This window comes from Macadamia integrifolia, chromosome 7 (genome assembly GCF_013358625.1).
Source record: "Macadamia integrifolia cultivar HAES 741 chromosome 7, SCU_Mint_v3, whole genome shotgun sequence".
Classification (NCBI taxonomy): Eukaryota; Viridiplantae; Streptophyta; class Magnoliopsida; order Proteales; family Proteaceae; genus Macadamia; species Macadamia integrifolia.
In genome coordinates, this window is record NC_056563.1 from 22,458,198 (window position 1) to 22,477,604 (window position 19,407).

At 37.4% G+C, this 19,407-nt stretch overlaps 1 protein-coding gene across 1 annotated transcript; it reads right to left on the bottom strand.

Moving 5' to 3' along the window:
- Positions 1–206: 206 nt before the first annotated feature.
- Positions 207–12,699, bottom strand: LOC122083612 (protein ARABIDILLO 1-like). The gene is made up of 12 exons (XM_042651481.1): positions 10,767–12,699; positions 10,508–10,666; positions 10,314–10,397; positions 10,082–10,213; positions 9,559–9,686; positions 6,395–6,482; positions 5,886–5,980; positions 4,370–4,433; positions 2,616–2,791; positions 1,956–2,177; positions 954–1,038; positions 207–835 (listed from the first exon to the last, which is right to left on the bottom strand). The coding sequence occupies exons 1-12, from the start codon at positions 12,117–12,119 to the stop codon at positions 659–661; spliced, it is 2,763 nt and encodes a 920-aa protein (XP_042507415.1). The 5' UTR covers positions 12,120–12,699; the 3' UTR covers positions 207–658.
- Positions 12,700–19,407: the final 6,708 nt, after the last annotated feature.

Genomic DNA, 19,407 nt, shown 5'->3' on the forward strand with positions numbered 1-19,407 from the left:
TGGCTACTTAAATATAAAAGGCATCATGGTGCACTAAGCAAACCAAGGGGTCCTAGCATGTCAAACTTAGCAAAGCCCATCGGTAGTGACACCTTAGTGGAAACCTCAAGGCACCAATCCAGGCCCTGCTTACTCACTTGCCAGATAGAAAGTACACAAAATGGAGCCAACAATCAAAAACTGAGAATATCTTCTGCAAGAATGTGAGTCCTAAATAGCTTAAAACATAATTATGATATAAAACCTTTATAATGAATATAGAAACGCAAAAATGATCGATACTGGTCTATTGACACCCCAGTACCTTGTACATGCTAAGAACAAAATGAACTAAAAAGGGGGAAAACCACACACACACCAAACTTCTAAGGACTAGAAAAAGGGGAAAAGCCACACAAAAGAAAGGGGGGTATGAGAAAAGACCTAATCCCCATCCCTGTTTCCTGATTCTCAAGAACACCAAAGACCGGAACTGATTGTGCAGAAAGATCCACATGAGCAAATGGGAACAAGCCACACACCAAGTTCTTGACAAATTTAGTTTACATTTGTGCAGAATATATACCACCACCACCACCACCTTGTAGGACTACTCAAGAGCAGGAAGCCATTGGCACCAGAGATAGCAGTAAAACTTTTTGCTTGTCATATCAGTCCTTCATAAGGATGCCTCTACATTATGGTGCTCGAGATTCCGGAGTACAATCCTTGCAAAGATTTTGGCTTCAATAGGAGCCGTGGCTGCTGCAGCAGCAGCACGTAGCACCCTAGCTGCTCCAGCCTTCTGCAAGAGACCAGCATGGTGCACTGCATGCCGGCCCCCTGGGATGGTAAACTGCAACGAGAGTAAAGGAATTCTTTAATACAGCAAATATTTTTGTCATTTCCATAAAAAATTAGAGAAATTAACTCCAAACCAGAAAGACCTGGGTAATGGACAATAATGTCCTTACCTGGAGAAGAGCAAAAGCTGCACAGGCCTTTAGAATGGAAGAAGAATTTCGAAGCATGGTAACAAACCTTCCAATCTCAGCTCCGCTGAAGAAATAAAAAAAATTAATAAAATAATAATAACAATAAAAATAAAAGTCATAAATATTTTAAGCAGTGGAACATTAAGTTCCAAACATAGTACATCAATCCTGCTAGCACCAGTAACAGATAGAAATAAGTCGATGACTATGCTCCATGATAACACAAGCTTACACATCAGACAGACATTGGTTCATATGATAAGAAATAATGAACAAATAATCAGGTAAAAACGAAATCATTACAGAAACAAGAAGCACCTATCAAAGACGATTAGAAAAAAAAAAAGGGATATGGCTCTCTGCCTGGAAGTGCGGCCCCTGCACCAGCGTTGGGGCAAATCACAGTGACCACGAGAGCATCAACAGGGGAAGACAATCATTTTGCCTCCCTTTGTGTCTGGTCACGGGCTCTATGCTGCCAGGCAGGGTTATTTTTCCTGAAATTAATTCAGAAGTAAAAAAATTTCTTTTTTAAACATTGTTTTTAGGCTTCACCATGTCTTTTTCTTTTTCGGGTGAAAAAAAAAGGTGCTCCATGGTAGTGATCATAGCACCCAGGACAAGCCCCCGTACAGCAAGCAGTGCTTCTGCAGGACCAATGGGCGATGGTGGGCATGCTAAGACTCGAACTCACAACCAGCCGCCCCGAGCGGTGATGGGTTGAGGGCATTTTCACCGCTAGACTACCAACCCCATTGGTGCTTCACTATGTCAAATGTATAGTGTGTTCACATGAACTAAAATTGGTACAAAAATCCTCTAATTACTAACAATACAAAATTTTATGGTCGGTCAAGCACTGCATGTTTACTTCTCATACTGGCAATGATGTCAAACAAAAATGAGGAGCAAAGTACAGCAGTAAAGCAATCAATAGAAAATTTTGTATATAGATAAATGAAATGTGAATGAAATAAAAACCTGCATCTCAGATGCCCAGCTTCCGGAATACGTGCTCCTTCAGCTACTTGTGCCAAGGCTGCAGGAGCTGATGACGAAGCAGCCGCGTAGAAGGTTTGTGGATCAGAAAATGTAAGCACAAAGGCCTCAATGTGCTTCAAGGCCATCCTCCTAGCACCATCTAAGCTGACACTCTTTGAAACACCTTCCGATGAAGACCCTATCAAAGCAATTTCATCCATCCTGCACAAGATATGTATGACATTTTAGAATGTTTATGGAACATTATACCAATCCAAAAAGTATGTGTACTAACGTTTTCGGCAAATCAGCCAGAGTTAATCAACAGATAAGCAGTAGACCATTATGCAAATGCCCCAGATATGCAGACATCAAGGATCAGTCCCAGCCTGGTCCTCTGATATAAGTAGGAACAGTCCCAGCTGACCAACCCTTTAAATCACACACTCAGTTAGATACTATGTTTTCGTACCCAATGGCACCATCCACATCAGAATGCATTGACGAATGGATAGGTATAGACTCTTAATGACCTTAATAATAAGTAAACTCAGGAACCTACAAGTACACAAATGCACATGGAAAAGGAGTTTCTGTTGGGGAGCAGTGAACATAGAAAAGGCCATCATGTTATGCAGGATAACCAAAGCAATAATGTACCTCCCATCAAACATGTAAGCTAATGCCAAAGCAGCCATAAAGCGTGCCATTTTTGATTCTGAGGAAGAACATAGATGAACAAGAGCTGGAACTCCCCCTTCCTCAACAATACGAAGAGCATTGCCCGGATTAAAGGCAAGGTTCCATAGTGCCCCAGCTGCAGTCTCATGAACATCCTGCAAAAGTAACAATTGCTTAATTTACAGTCTCTCAGTATGCAAGTACTTCATTCAAAACCATTCATTCAAAACCAAAAGATAAAATTTCACACATTAGGGTACTAGTCAATAGACAATTGTAAAGGTATCTGTAGAAAGATAAATGTATACAGATTTGTATTTGCAGAACTCAAATACCACTTTCTCAAAAGATATAGTATCAACTCTTCAACCCGAAGCATTACTAGGCAAGGCAAAAGTTTTTATATGTAATACCATGGGACACTCTGAAAGCAAGAATAAATACATATCTGAACATGTACTGTATCCAAAACCAAACTATGTCACCTATTACAGTATTATAATTGCACAGATAATAAAGCAAGCAACCTTATTTCATCTTTGGGTTGAGTAAAAGCTCCTAGAACAAAAACAGACATGCATGTTCACAAGCACATGCAGCACCTTTGTACCTAAGAACTTGGTAAATAAACGATCTAGACCTTGGTTCATAAAAGCATAGAAAAAATTATGCAGAAATAATTGCAGGTCCCTTCTCTTTTAAATGATCGGAAAAAACTTTATTAAAGAGAAACAGAACAAGATAGAAAGATGGAACCTGGCTCAGAAAGCTCAGCCTCCAACCAGCATTAAAAGGACAAGAAAAAGAAAAGAGAAGCAATGCCATCTCCACACTAAGAGGGAATCCAGACGCAAATCAGATTTATATGTATTGATGGTTACAAAAAGATCACCATTTGTTCATGAATTCACAACATCTTGTAATAACTGCATCATCAACAAGAGTTAGTTAAGCATTGGAGAATGAATTTATTTATTTATTTAATAGCAATGGTTAATCTTGCAGCACCAGCACCATATACATGAGAGGCTCATGACCAGACAGAGGCATGAAGTGCTGCAGTGTAAAACATCATATGCTGGGAAAACATGGTAACACTTATATTTTATTATCATTATTATTAAGATTAAACGGCGGCCAGGACTATAGCATCTTTTATTACTCCAACTCATTAAGTAACCCAAGAAACAAGTAATGTCATTTTATGCACGGTTAGTAGTGTCAAAAACAGTAATGTAATCCTATAAATAACAAACTTCCATCCCCATAGAAATAAGAGACATATATTCCAATCCCACAGGCTATTTCTACATTTAATTTGAGCAATGCTAATATCAAGATTTATCAGACACAACTTATAAAAAATTCAGGGCTGCCTGGATAAGCTTTTGGAAGCAACTTTTGAATTCCAGAAGCAATAAAACAACTAGATTTTGCTTCCAGATGCCAGAAAGTTCTCCCAAACATGACCTTAACTGGCCACAGATAACCAAAAGCTCCAGAACAAATAACAAACTTCCATTCCCCACAGAAGAAATATACATATATTCCAATCTCACAGCATTCAGGAGGCAGTCCCATATGTACACATGCCCTTTGACCGCCTCTCTTCCCCAAAAACTAACTAGAACAATGAATAAACATGAATAAAACAAACAAAACCAATGATGAAGGAAAATAAAAATCTTTACCAGGACAGAAAGAAGATATTAACCAAGATGGAATATACTTACTTCAACATCTGACCGTGCCAGTGCAATAAGGGGTGCAACACCTCCTTCCCGTCCAATAGCAATGCTAAAAAAAGAAAATAAATAAATAGTAGTAGAAAGGTGATTTCCTTATCAGATCGTGGGAGAATTTTACACAGAAGAATAAAATAATAGAAGGATAATTTCAAATTGTCAATAGCATCATCTGAAAATAAATAATCTTCTCAAATTATGGGACAATTTTTACGCAGAAGAATAAAATAATAAAAGGATAATTCCAAATTGCCAATAGCATCATAGAGAAAGAAATGACAAGAAACTGAGCTGAACATACCTTTCACGATTTGCAGAATCAAAAAACTCAAGAATTAATTGATTCAGTTTAATAGTAAGTTTTTTTTCTTTTTTTTCCTTTCCTTTTTTTTTGTTTTTTTCTTTGGGGGGGAGGTGGGGGGGTGGGGGGGGGGAATCTAGTGTGTCAATCTTGCTCCACCAGCTTATTTATATAGCAATTATTAGCACTGCTAAGATGAGAAATTCATGAAATATCTTTCACATAAAGAAGAACCATTTAATCTTGAATGTAATTGAACAAATCGTCTCTCTTGTTTCTTCTTTTTGTTCCCGGTAAATCATTTGAATAAATCATAGTTCAAGAATTTTGTTTCTTTTAATAAATTCCTAACCGGAGCATTTAATCTCACAGAACCTTGACACTTTCCAAACAGCGTAAGAAACTTTATTCCTGAAATCCAAGGCTGTAGACCATGGTCTCCTATTAATGATATGCAATGAAATAGAATCCAAGCTAAAATTACCTTTAAAGCCTCTAATAATTTTGATGGAACTATATAACAGGTTTTTCATGTAGCTGACCCCAAATAGCGAGGAAGTGATAGGATGATGATATTCACCATATATTGTCAGAAAAACACAAAATATCAAATCCAGATTCATTGAGAAGTCTCGGAAAAAAGTTTCCACCAGCAACCAATCTACTAGGACTCTTCTTCTTCTTTGAAATCATTTGTTTTGTCAGGTATTATTAAGTAGCCATGGGGGAGTACTAAAAAATTTAGTAGGAGATTTTCTATTACCAGATTTATTCATTTATGTATGTACTTTTGCTTGTTGCAAAACTTTATGCAGGGGGTTTTCTTCTTTTTTCCCATTGCTTTGCCAATTCATTGACTTCTCTTCAAAAAGAGAAAGGCTCAAGGGTACTTGTTCATTTTACTCTCAGCTTATTGTTTGCATCAACTCCAACAAGGGGCACAGGATAATACAAACACTCGTTAAGAGCTCAAGAAAGTATCATAGGTTAGTATAACTAAGAAAACTCAAAATGTAGTAATTGAAGTCAGAATGCTCTTCAACTACGCACTAAATTTCAAGAATCTGGTCTGAGGAACAGTGTGTGCAACAACCAAAAGAAATGCTTTCAGGAACATCGAAAACTTGTTTTAGGAAAGAAAATGTATATACTTTTGCACTATGTGACACCACCAGGAAGAAAAATAATATTTTCCCGACATACCTATTGGCTTCTGATACCGACAATCCCCACAAGGCACCAGCAGCCCGTTCCTGAAGACCTTGAGAAGCATTTGAGCAATTCTGTGCAAGAGCAACCTATAGACCAAATATTTGTTCTTCATATTGATTTGAAGTTCAACAGAAAAAAAGCTAAAAGAGAAGCAGAAAAGTTGCATCTAAGATAAAGGTAAACTTAAAGTGGGCAGGCCATGGAGGAGTTCATAACACTCCATTGATCCCACTTAGCATCAACAAGCAATTATATTCCTCATTCATTCTTTTCTTTTTTTCTGTTTTTGGGGAAAGGGGGATGGGAAGGGAAATTATTCCTCATTATGTGTACACCCAAATACCGAAAAAGGGTGGTGGATAAAAGGATCTGAATTACAAATTCTGCAAATGGACAACGGCATGGAACATTTTTTTCAGCAATCGTATTGTATGTAAATTGAATACAAAAAGGTTGTACAAGATCAATAAGGTACAGTTCACACAAAAATATAAATATACCAAAGCCTCGACACCACCAGCTGCAGCTATTGCTTCTCGATTTCTGTCATCAAATGACAAATTCCACAAAGCGCCAGCAGCTTCTTGCCTGTTTTTTGAGATTATGAATTTGTCATGGCACCAAAATAGGTAATGTCAAGCAAACAAAGAACCTCTCCACCCCCACCCACTCTTCCATCCCCCTCCCCCTCCCCCTATTCTCCCTCCCTTCTACAAAGAATTAAAGCACGTAAAGTTTAGAGTAAGAGACCAATATATCAACTAAACACACAAAGTAAAGGTAACAGGATAAGAAAGTAAGAAATCAAATCTTTCTATTTCTACCTAATCAGATTGGCAATATAAGGAAACAAATTCATATATTAAACTTATACATTCCAGTTGAGATAAACAAATAAAATAGCAATGTCAATAGTCAATACACCAATTTATAAAATAAAATAGTGAGAGAGAGAGAGAGAGAGAGAGAGAGAGAGAGAGAACGAATTTGATGAAGAGAAAAAGAACCCAGATTTTCTTCTTTTTCCCCAAGGATAAATGCAAATAACTTAGATTGCCATTCGTTTTAAATCGAATTGCACATAGAGAGGGAAGTATATAAGTGGTGCAACTATAACAGTGGGATGGATAGAGGATATTTGTAAAGATTGTCAATTCAAAATATAATCCCAAGTAACCATTTCCATTAACACAGTTAAAAATTATATATGACAAAGGATAGATTGATTATTTGGTAAAATGTCAACCAGAGTTCTGCAATACCAACATAAACTCTTATTTTTGATAAATCAGGACCAACATATACTGATCAAAGGGGGAGAGAAAGAGAGAGAGGAACACCAAAAGCAGTAAATGCTATACAACAAGGAAAGGATAGAGTAAAGCATTTTGTGCTGCTTCTGTTTCAAAATTTCCAGGTCACATGGCTAGAAAAATGAGGGAAATACTAGAAACTAAATGCAAACAGAGCCAGAGAATGACTAGAGATACAGGCATGACACAGGAGCAATTCTTTGGACCAGACTGAACCCGTTTGAGTGCCCCGATCAAGAACCGGGTCCATTTGGTAGTTGTTCAGTAAGATATTTAGGACTTATTTTATTTTGGAAAAATTTGTAATCTTTTATTTTGGGGTATCTATTAGACATGTAGGGAAATTTCCAATTTGAGTTTTACTGAGTTTCCAGTTCCATATTCTAAGTTTTATGAAGTTATTAGAAGTCTCTGATTTTGGATTTTATAAATAAATGTGTAACCAATTGGAATAGTAGATTAGAGAATGAAGCGATTAGTTGTTTTGTGAAGAGCCTGCGTGGCTGGGCATTTTGTGCGAGATTTCCCCTCCCCTCTCCCCAATCTCTCTTCCTTGTAGCAGCCCAGCAAGAGAAGCACTGATCCCTCTTGATTCTTCATCTCACCATCTCAGATTCTAAGAACAGAGTCAATACCTTAGGGCAACTCAGGTTGCCAAATCTGAGACCCAACCATAGTTGGTAAAAACGTGTTTAAAACAACATTCATGTTTTTTACCGTTTTAAAGGTGTTTTTCCGTTTGCTTCCCGAAGATACGGGAAAAAACAGCAAACGGCCACTGTTTCTGTTTTAAACGCATTTAAAACATGTTCCTCTTTTTTTTTTGGCTTTTTTTAAGATATTAGGACTTGTTGAATACAATGGCTACTTAACTATCCATCTCTCTCTCTCTCGACCAGATTCTTTTGCCAATGTGAAGCTGACTCGAAGGGCTTCATTTCTCATGATATCACCTTCAACTCAAGTTCAATGCACGGACCCCTAAATTCAGATACAAACTGATGCATCTGCTGGAAAGTGTTTCTAAAGTGATAACTGCCAACTCCAACTGAACATGCATCACTCCAGGAGTGTGTTGACTATGCTGACAACAATGAACAACTTTATAGCCAAGCCACATTGCTCAACAAGACTTTGGACATGTTTTTTTCGATTTAGTTTATGAATTTAGTATTGATGTTGGATGATATTGGATGAGATGTTTTGGAATATATGCATTAATGTTGGATGTTATAGTTGTTTTAAACAATAGATGCAGGTATTCATGTAATTATTCCTCAATTTACAAGAGTGAGTATACTACCTTTTTTTGGTCTCATTTTTCTGAAATTTACGCGTTTAAAACCCGTAACGTTTTTTTTTTTTTTTTTTTCTCCATTTTTTTACCATACCGTTTGGAGTTTTTCACCATTTAAAAACTGTACCATCTGTTTCCCTTTTTTTTCCATTCCCATTTTTACTATGGACCCAACAATCGCCTGGGCTGGAAGTTCCAACTCAACTTCAGGTCTAGTTTTAAGATCTACCCCCAGAAACAATTTCAGGTAGTTTCTTTGATGATTAGAGGCCTGTTTCACGGGGCCATTACTTGGATCTCATAGGGCTAGGTGTTGCGAGTCAGGTACCAAAGTCTTGGCTTGATTGAGTATATTGTGTGGGAGTTCTCCTCATCGCAAGTCCCTCCCATTACTGCTGGTTTCTGGTTTCTGGTTTCTGGTTTCATATGGGGCTGAGAAGTCGTGAGGTTGAAGACAAAGTCCTCCCTTACAATTCTTTTGTTGCTTTATTTTATTTCCTTTAGTTTCCAAAATAACCCTTACTTCTCTCCCTTATTACCGCAATTCTTTTGTTCCTTTATTTTATTTCACTTAGTTTCCAAAATACCATTACTTCTCACCCTTATTACCCCCTAGCCTTTTCCTTAACTTTGCTTCCAAGTCTGTCTTTGAGAAATATATACTAATCCCTATAAGGTCTGGTCCTCTTCTTATCCTACCAATTTAAACCTTGAGAAAATTCGGGTTTTTACAAAGTTGCCATTCCCTTCTATTATTTGGACTTTCGTTAACTGGGTGGGCCCACAAGCAATCCGAGTTGGGTTTTCAAACCCCGGATCCGCATCAGGGCATCAACGGAAAATTTGGCCCAAGATAGAGTTTTTTCATCGTCATAATGACCCCCACCCCAAATGGAAAAAAATGCAGATATCCACAAATTGTCAGAAATTTTTTCTCCGAATGGCAACAATAATTTGAACATACTCCACATATTTGATAACAGCATGTTAAAATAAATTATCCACATATTTGAGAACAGCATGCATTGTTTATGCTAGAAACAGAGTAAATTACCTGACACCTTCATGTTGGGTGCAAGTTAATTGCACAAGTGCTTCAAGTGCACCTGCTTCTTGTCCAACTGCAGCATTGTTACTGTTACTATCTCCGTGAGCAGCTAAATTAGCTAAAGCACGAGCAGCCTATAAAGAAATCAATGCCAACAACCTCTTTTTACTGTAACAAAGATGATATCAAAAGAAGTAAAAGAAAATTCTACAGGCTTAAATTGGAAGGACCCTGAACCAAGCTTACCAAATTAAGGAATATATCTTTTTCCAATAATCTAAGGAATATATCTTTTTTCAATAGGTCTAAGAAAGGAATATTCATCAGGAGGAAATCCTACAAAAGGAATGGGAGGCCAGCTGCTGATTGAGTACAGAAGATAAAAAGGGCGTCTCAACCCAAGGATAATACATCCATACTGACTTCGTATTGGAACAGGTGTTGCTTACAGATCCCATCACCGAAGAATGAAAGATGTGATTGAGATGAAAGGTCACTAATTTATCAAACAAAAGGAGAAGAAGGACACCTGCTCTTGCACTCCCTCAAACTTGCAAGACCGAGCAAGCATCACCAAAGCATGTACACCACCTGCTAGAGCAACTTCCATGCTACATTTATCATCAGCTGCCAAATTTGCGAGCGCACCAGCAGCACGTTCCTGACATCAAGCAAACAAACACCAATCAACTTAAACCCCTCATACAGCAGCACCATACTTCTTCAGAAGATAAATGATCCACAATAAGCAAAGCACATACAAGAACTCCATCACCACCGGAGGAAGGCCACTTGAAGATAAGATCCACTAGAGCTTTTACACCACCTGCCTCAGCAATGGCACCCTGGGGGTGGGCGGAAGAATAGATATAATATGTGTATATATATATATATATATAGATATAACCAAAAAACTTGGAAGAAAGTATCATCAAGGAAATGCAGCAAAAGTAACCTTGTGCTCCTCTCCTACAGAAAGATTCCAAAGTCCGCCAGCAGCCTCTTCGGCAACCAGCCTATTCATAGACCTTGCTAGACCAGCAAGTATATTGATCCCTCCTTCTTCTGCAACAGCTTTTGCAACTTTCGCATTAACAGACAAGTTTGCTATAGCCTGCACAACTCAAGGGTTTAAAAGAGTCATCCAAATTTTCCATAATTACATGCAATAAGCAATCTCAGAAACTCAGTTAAATACAGATCAACACTCTTACCTTTGCTGATTCTGACTGCAGACCTTCTCGACAAGATTTTGCAAGGTCTAGAAGTAGACGTATTCCACCATCCCTCATAACTGCCTCAGCCCTTCCAGAATGGACTGTAGCATTTTCATCATCAATGACAACAAACGTAGCCAGTCCTGTAGCCGCTCTTTCCTGAACATCCTCCTGTGAGCTCTGAATTAGATTCAGTAACAATGCAGCCCCTTGCCTGAGCCAGAAACTATCCAACCCCTGTGGATTGCACTCAGCAATACGCAGCAGTGAATGTGAGAGAATCCATTCAAGCCAAGTCATAACCTCATTTAAGCTTTTATCCCCATTCTTCGCATTCCTCCAATCCGAGAATACACTTTTATCATTGTTTGTAATATCGGCGAATAATGAAGCCACTGCTTTGAAAATGTCATTGAAAAGAGCAAGCAATAACTTACCCTTGTGATTATATGCCATATAGTTGCCTTCTTCTTCAAGAAGGGTACAGTTAAGGGCACACAAGACCTTCAAGCTCTGTGATGAGGACAGCAATCGGGAAACAGCACTAGAGCTTATATCAGTCCTACAAACATCTAACCCAATCAAGTTCGGCAGCTTACTCCAAATTTGCGAAGCTGAACCCCATTTGATGTTTCTTGTCCCTGCAACTGATAGAAAACGTATTGTGACCAAATTTCCCAATGCCATCTCATCAACATTCACACAGTCCATGAAACCAATCTCTGTCAGCTGCCCACAATTCTTTGCCAATGCATTGATAGCATCCCCATCAATCTTTCGAACCCCCGAAAGCCGCAGCCTCTTCAACTTATGGCAACATAGAGCAACTGCTTTGATAGCATCACTACTGATCCTCTCACAGAAATCTGGCCCAAGCTGGAGGCTTTCAAGTGCCTCATGCCTAGCAGCCATCACAGAGAGAGTTGCATCGGTAATATCACGACAGAAATCTCCACTGATTTCACGTAAACCACGCGCCTGGAGATTCATTATAGCATTGGCCGCTTCAGCCCCTCGAAAACAGAGTTTCTGAAGCTTCACACAACGGGAAGCCATGGAAGTTGCAGTAGCAGCATCACACTTGTGGGCACGAAGATCCAAACAATTCCATAAACAAGAAGAAGATCCCAAAGCCCGCCATGTTCTACAGGTCGAACCCAAGCTTGCCCGGTCTCGATAGTTCAGACAAGAAAACAGCTGCACAACGGTATCATCGGGCAAGCTCGTCCAATCAACCTCCCCATCCCTCTCCGAACTGGAGCTGCCATCACCGATTCCAGAATAAACTTGCGCAATTGTCTTCTCTTTGTCCTTCAACTGTGGTCCCTTCCTTCTCACCCTTCTAGTCATTTCTCAACCAAAAGCCCCTCAATTGCCTCACACTTACTGAACAATCTAACCCATCAAAACAAAGCACAGCAACCCCATCAACCCTAACCCTCAAACAAGCGACTGAATTGCCAAGCAAACACAGATTTTGGTGTTAAATAGAGACTTGGGCATGTAAGCTATACAAATCCGAGCAAAAATATCCAATCCAACCAAATCTTCTCTCTTAAATTCTAACGCCTTTATGAGGAATGAAATTAATAGCACAGATTCATTATTCTCGTACCTCAAATCATAATCTTCTTCCGGGTATGGTATTCTCTGTAAAACCCTAATCTTCCGACCTACCGTAATCACAATCCGTGTTCCTTGAAACGAAATTTAGAGAAGAAAAGGGGAGAGGGGAAGTGAAGCTGAGCAAGGATCGGAGAGTAAAGGTGTAGATGGTATTGCAAGGAAGCAAAAGCCAAACCCTTAAAGCTATCTGCCCCTCTCCCCTTACTTGTTATTTGATGGTAGAATCAAAGGAAGGCACAGAATTTTCTGCCTTTGGAGCCTTGGAGGTGTGAGGAGGCAAGGAGGGGTTGTGGTAGGGGTGATGGTCTATATGAGCTTATATACTTTGCAATGCTAATTGCAAATACATAAAATGTAAATTTATATTCCAAGAAAACTTGGGATTTTTGAAATTTTCATTTTTTATGGGTGTGTGCTCACACTAATCTCTTATTACTTGTGAGTTGTTGGGTATACTCAGTGACTTGGGGTTGGAAGAGGATCAAAGGACCTTGTTATTAGGTTGTTACAACAGTGTAATTTAATCAGAATTTTGTTGTTGAAATTTAAATAATATTTGAAACCAAAACATTTAAAGTTGTGTTTATATATGTTAAGACTTTGACAATTAGGTTAATTTAGAGTTTCAACATACACTTTGATCAATTTTTTTTTTTCTTTTTGTAATAAGGAAATTTATTGAGAATGATTACATGTAAAAGTTGAGGCCCAAGATTACATAAATCAAGAAGTCAAGGAGTGGAGTTGGTCAAACTATCAACATGAAAGCGAGAGAGCCTTCCGAGCAAGAGAGTTAATAATGTTGTTAATCTCTCTACATATGTGAGAAAAGTTACACTCCACAAAATAGGAAGACAAAGGGTGAATCTCATCACTTTGATCAAATTATGTTTACATGTCATAGGCTCATGTTGTCTCACATTTGAGCTTCAACATATGAAACAAATAAACAACGATGTTTTATCTCCTTCCTTTTTTTTATTGGTAACGAAGAATCTCTTGAACCTGCCTGATTTTATGATTCAGACCCAAGGGTAAACCCCGATTACACGAAGTCACACCTAACCCCTGTAATGATATACCGACATTATTGTTTTAATGTATTATTGCCTATGCGGAACCTCATATATTTTATTAAGCTCCATTTGTTTCTAAGTAAAACCTATCTAGAAGTAACACTAGAAAAGAACTAAAAAAAAAAAATCTATCTAGAAGGATTAATATATAGTAAATGAAATTTAGGATAAAAATGTAAATTTCAGGCAAAATATACATAAAAGGAAAAGTTTTCACTCAAAATTTCTAGTTTTTATTATTATTATTATTATTATTATTATTATTATTGATAAATTTATTAAGCTCCATTTATATTTGGATTTATTTTCCCCTATTAAAGCATGAATTGTATAATATTTGTGAAAAATGTGGCAAGATTTTTTCATTAAACATTTTATTGCTTCTCTCATGGTTTCGTGGCTTTTCCAATGGAAGATATCTTATTACTCCTCTCTGGGATCAACCATGGCCTAAAGCTCATGGTTTTCTATTTCATCATTCAAGTGAGATATTATATGAGAATCTTAAATTTCTTGCTAATGTGTCAACATCTCTTTTCAAAAATTTGGACTCCTAGTTTAAGATTCATGGTAGTGTTGTTTTGAATTGGCGGCATTTTCTCTTAGAGATCAATCTGAGCCACATGAGGTGAATGTTTTTGCTCCGTTGATTGATGCAGAGGGTGAAATTGATACCATGTGTATTGACCCAGGGATTAATCTCTCTACTTTGATGGTTGATCCTACTACTCCCACTGTTCTTTCCCACTTTGGCCTTATGTGGGTGAGATAGTTGTTGGAGGTAAGCAATTTGCTGGAAATGTTACCTCATGGTTAGTTTTTGGGCTTATGAACTTTGCGTTGTCCTATCTATTGAAATGCTTGAAATTATATTGATGTTTCATGAAGTGACTAGCATGCAACTTGTAGGTATTTAAGTTGATTGGGTTTAAGGAAAAGAAACTAGTGGTCATAGAGAAAGAGTTGTGAGGATTAGTGAGGTTTCGTAGGTCTATCATAATGAAAAGAATGGTATGAGTTTGACGATCTCTATTAACTGGGAGTCGCCACCTACATTAGGATCTAGGACCCATTGCTAATTGAAATAGAAATAATTTCATCCGAACTGTTTAACCATGTATTAGGGTTCGTGTCAGGTTGCAATCCGAGAAAAGGGTTAGCCACCTCAGTCCACCCTATAAAAACTATACTTCAACTCTAGTTAAACACATGTTATTATTGAATGGGCTAGTTAAGTTTGATCATACATTTATTAATATCACAAACACATTGAAAGGAAAACATATCCAAAATATGTAAAAGAAAAAGATAAAATCCATATACTCATATCCAACTGCTCTACACGGAATGTAAAACATGTGTTAAAGGGGAAAGTTGAAGATGAAACTAATCCTAACATGGTATTGTGAATATGGGGATTGAGATCGTGAAATGCGACCATTATGTTTATCATGTATATAAAAGCAATATGATAACATAAGCAAAATATAATATCAAAAATAGAAAATAAAAGCGTAAAACATACTAAAAACAAATTAACTGCAAGAAAATCATCAGTTAGAAAATGAACTAAAAAATCATAAAAGTATTAGAAAATAAAGTTAGATAGAAAACATCGAGATGAATAATTTTGAAAAAGAAAAGTTTTACAAAATCATTAAGGGAAATGCCTTTACATGGCCTGTAATGTGAGATTCCATGGTCCAGGAATCTCTGGTTTTGAACATACCAGCAAGGAAATAAATCCAAGAAAAATATCAAAATAAATAAATAAATTATACAATATATATGAGACGCTAATCTACAAATTTGAAAAAGAAAGTTTCATAAAACATATACGAATATCCATGTGACTGGTTGCACTTCATTGATGTCCTATTGGGGACAATAGTGAGTTGTGCTCAATAAAAGTACAATAACTCGATGCTCAAAACTTGGAATTTAATCCCATAAATTGAAAATAAAAATAGGTTGTGCAAATTTCAGTAAGATTGTTTGATGGTTAGAAGAGTGCGGGCTTAGGCATTGTAAGTGCAAACTAAAATTGATGTGAAATATAGCAACACAGCTCCTATGTGTGATTTAGTGCGTGAATCTTGTCAATAATGGCGGCTTGATTTGTTATGGAGTCCCCAAAATGTGGAGGGTCTGGTATTCAATGCTATCGGGACCTCTTGGTCAACCACAGAATGTGTGGAATGCTTTCATATATGGAGGTAATCTCTTTCTTCCTTAGAGAGAGATCTTGTGTCTATTTATGAGAAGTGTAGATTTCCTAAGAGGTTTGACAAATACTCACATTTGTCACATGGGTTTTCTAGGGTTTTCTAGGTATCTTAGGAGTCTTAAAATGTGTCTAGGAGCATGCCTTAGGGTAACAAGTATGAGATTGGGTCGAGATATGGCCAAAGATTCATTAAATCCCTACAATTTTGCAGAGTCGACACAGTTTGCAATCTGGCTGACATAGTCGGGATTTGACCAACATGGGTCTGAATGCAAATGGTGTCGGTAAGAGTGCATCAAGTGTCAAAGTCAATGCAAGTCTGACTCGAGTTGACTCAAGGGTCTAGTCTAGCTAATCGGGTTTTAGCTCAATTTAGGACCGGTCCATGGTTTCTTAGGTAGTCTTAGTTAATTATGAATGTGTCAAAACCGTTTGCTAATTTTGAATACATTTTGCTCAATTAATTAACCATCATATGCCAGCAATGGAAGCAAAAGTACATTGCTTAGGTTTAAGAAGAGATATTGACCATAAATACAGGATCACTTCGTGTTTCATGAAGCTCATGACTTATCATTGTTTAGCCTTTCTAAGGGTGACAAAATGTGGTGTCTATAATCATCCATATTATTCAAAACCTTATTTTATACACAATCAATAACTTCACAAGACTTTTCAAATCCCTTGAATTCATACCTGGCCCAAGCTCAAAACATGAAAATCACGAATCTTTGAGTATTCTTTCAAATGGTTTAATAATTAAGTTAATACAAGATCAGATGAGTCATTTTACAGTGCATTGTTCGGAGGCATTCAAGTGCAAACTTCCGTGCTTGAGTGCAGAAGTTCACACAGGTTGAACTGTTATAAGCACATATGAACTTCATAATATTACAAGCGCACACGGACTTCGCAGACATGCAAATCCACAAACTTCACACATTTACAAATTCACAGACTTCACACTATTACAAGTACACAAAGAAAGACACACTTTACAAAGACACTTTGTAAAGAGCAATAAGAGATATACATATAAAGGGACAATTATTATTTCTTTAATTAGTGTCTGAGCCAGAGTCAAAATCCCAACGAAAGACGTCTTCCATGTCTGATTATTTCATGAGCCAAAAGTAAGAGAAACCATGACCATATGAAAATTGGTATAAATAAAATTAGATAGAGAAGAAATAGTTGACAGAAAGGTCGTGGTAGCCAAATAAAGAAGAAACGGGGAAGAGAAAAAGAAATGATAGCCAATAAGGAAGAAACAGAGAAGAAAAAGGGGAAGTTAGATCCATTCCAATGTTGGCAGAGAATTATTCATGTTACAGAGAATAAGAGAAGATCTCATAATTTTTAATATTTTTTTATTGCCTTCCACAAGGTTAAAGTATTGGTCTGTATCGTATTGTATCGGTATCGACTAGTATTGATATGAAATATATCATGTATTGTATTGATATCTTTTAAAGAGTTACTATATGTTAGGTTTATAGTATTGGTCTATATCGTATCATATCAATATCGGTATCGATCGATACTTTACGGCCTTTTTCTCAAATATATAGTTTCTTAAAACACAAAAGAAATAACTCCATGATAATTATTATTTTTCTTGATATAGGCCAAATGCAAAGTTGAAAGCGGATTAGGTTCACGTACGAGAATGTACAAGAACGGTCCTAGTCTGTGGATATAGAATCATTTTTCTCTCTCTTCATTTAATAGATTCTATATCCACGGATCAGGAGTGTACGAGAACATTCTCGTACGTGAACCTGATCCATTCATTGCAAAGTCATAACTAACTAGGTACTCAAGTTTTGATTATCACCTTCATGACAATTCCCATCTGGTGCAATTCTGTGAAATACCCATTTCAGTGATTGACACGTGTCACATACCAAATGAACGGTCCAGATGTTATTCCACTCACAAAACGAATTTGAACCGAATTAGTGAAGAACCAATTTGAACCAAACCGTATCATAGCAAACCGGTTTGGTTCATAAATTTGAAATAAAAGGTGAAAGTTTCACAAATCTCTCCTCTTTCGACTCTCTCTTTCTCTCTCACGACTCTCTCTCTTGTTACGATTTGGTACAAACCCTAACCATCTCTGTCGACTCTTTCTTCCTCTCTCTCTCTCGACTCTCTCGATCTCGCTCTCGCTCTCAACTCTCTCCCCTTTGTCGACTCTTCCTCTCTGTCGACTCTTCATCGCTTGACTCCTCACTCTCTCTCTCTCTGTTTCTTGCTCGACTCGCTCTCTCCTTGTGTTACGAAGCGTTCTTTGCAAAGGTATGGTTCGAAGAATGAACATCCCTCTCTTTCATGTAAATATTAATGTCTCTGCAAAGCCTTCTCTCTCTCTTTTACATTGTAGTTTGAACAAAGTTGCTCTGTGGTTTTGAATGCTGAAATATTAGGTTTTCTGTTCAATAAAATTTCAATTTCAATATTTTTATTTGCTTGTTGTCTCTCTGTTCCTTCCTCGATTCGCTATCTCTGAAATTGAAATTTTTTTGAAGTATTTACATTATACTTTGCACAAAGTTGCTCTGTGGTTTTGAATGCTGAAATATTAGGGGAAATGGTTGTTCTTAACCACTTATCGGTGACATATGACATATAAAGGATATTCTATAAACCATACATTGATGTTTGCTTTTTGCCTTGAATTTTTTTTTACTAGTTTCCTTTTGGCATCTTCTCTTATATCATGTTAATTTAAGCATTACATACTCGGACTCCTACATACTTTGTAGAGTATATTGTCCATCAAATATCCATGTCAATTATATTTTTTTTGTCACTGTTGGAGCCCTTTTTATGTAAGCTTCTCTTAGGGGTATTGCATTTTACAAAGAAATGGATGCACAACAGCGAATGTGTAGTTGTGGTGAAGGGGTGATGGTCATCCGGACTTCTCGAACGTTGAAGAATCCTGGACGACGATTTTACAGATGTCCATTAGGTGAAAAACATCCGGGTTCTTTCATTTGGTTGGACCCAGCGTTGAGGGACTGCATAGACACTATAGACACAGGAGCAAGTCATTCGAATGAAAGTGTTAATAGGAACACACGGGTCATCTCGGCTATTCGTCAACCACCTTATAGTCCAAATGTGCGGAACCAAGTAGTAGTGGATCAGTCATTGCTCAACCATTATTATGGTTTAACCATCTTCGTGTGTATTTGGGTGTTAATTCTTTCGTGTCTTCTATGTAACATCCTTGTAAATAGAACTATTATTTCACTAATGAAGTTGGTTCCGTCATTGCCAACCATATGTGGGGTTATTATTATGATTATTTCCTTGTAACTATAATGTACTAACAATCTTTTTTGTAGGTAAGAAGTCTTTAGCTCAAAATGGTAGAGCACCTGGGTTAATGCCTAAGTTATGGTGGTTCGAATCCACCAAGACTTTGAAAGTGAACGAATGTGTTCTACCTTATTACTGTCATGTCCTTCTGGTGGTTTTTCAAGAGTTGTGTGTGTGAGTGTGTTTTTTTTTTTTTAAGTGGTCTACCTTACTGTTGTCATGCCCTCATGGTTGCAGAATGCTTTGTGTTTTGTTCTGCTGGATCCAGTTAGATCCAGCTGCACTAACTTCTCTATCAATGATTGAATCAATTTGGAGAAGAAAAAAGGATAAGGGAGACTACTATATTTATGATAATGTATGGCAGTGGTGTCAT

Bases quoted from the DNA above. Each gene is read 5' to 3' on its own strand.
- LOC122083612 (XM_042651481.1), bottom strand. From the start codon at position 12,119: ATGACTAGAAGGGTGAGAAGGAAGGGACCACAGTTGAAGGACAAAGAG. The intron at 10,667-10,766 runs GTAAGAGTGTTG...TGAGTTGTGCAG, and splicing joins TGCAGTCAGAATCAGCAAAG to GCTATAGCAAACTTGTCTGT. The intron at 6,483-9,558 runs GTAATTTACTCT...CTCAAAAAACAG, and splicing joins ACCCAACATGAAGGTGTCAG to GCAAGAAGCTGCTGGCGCTT.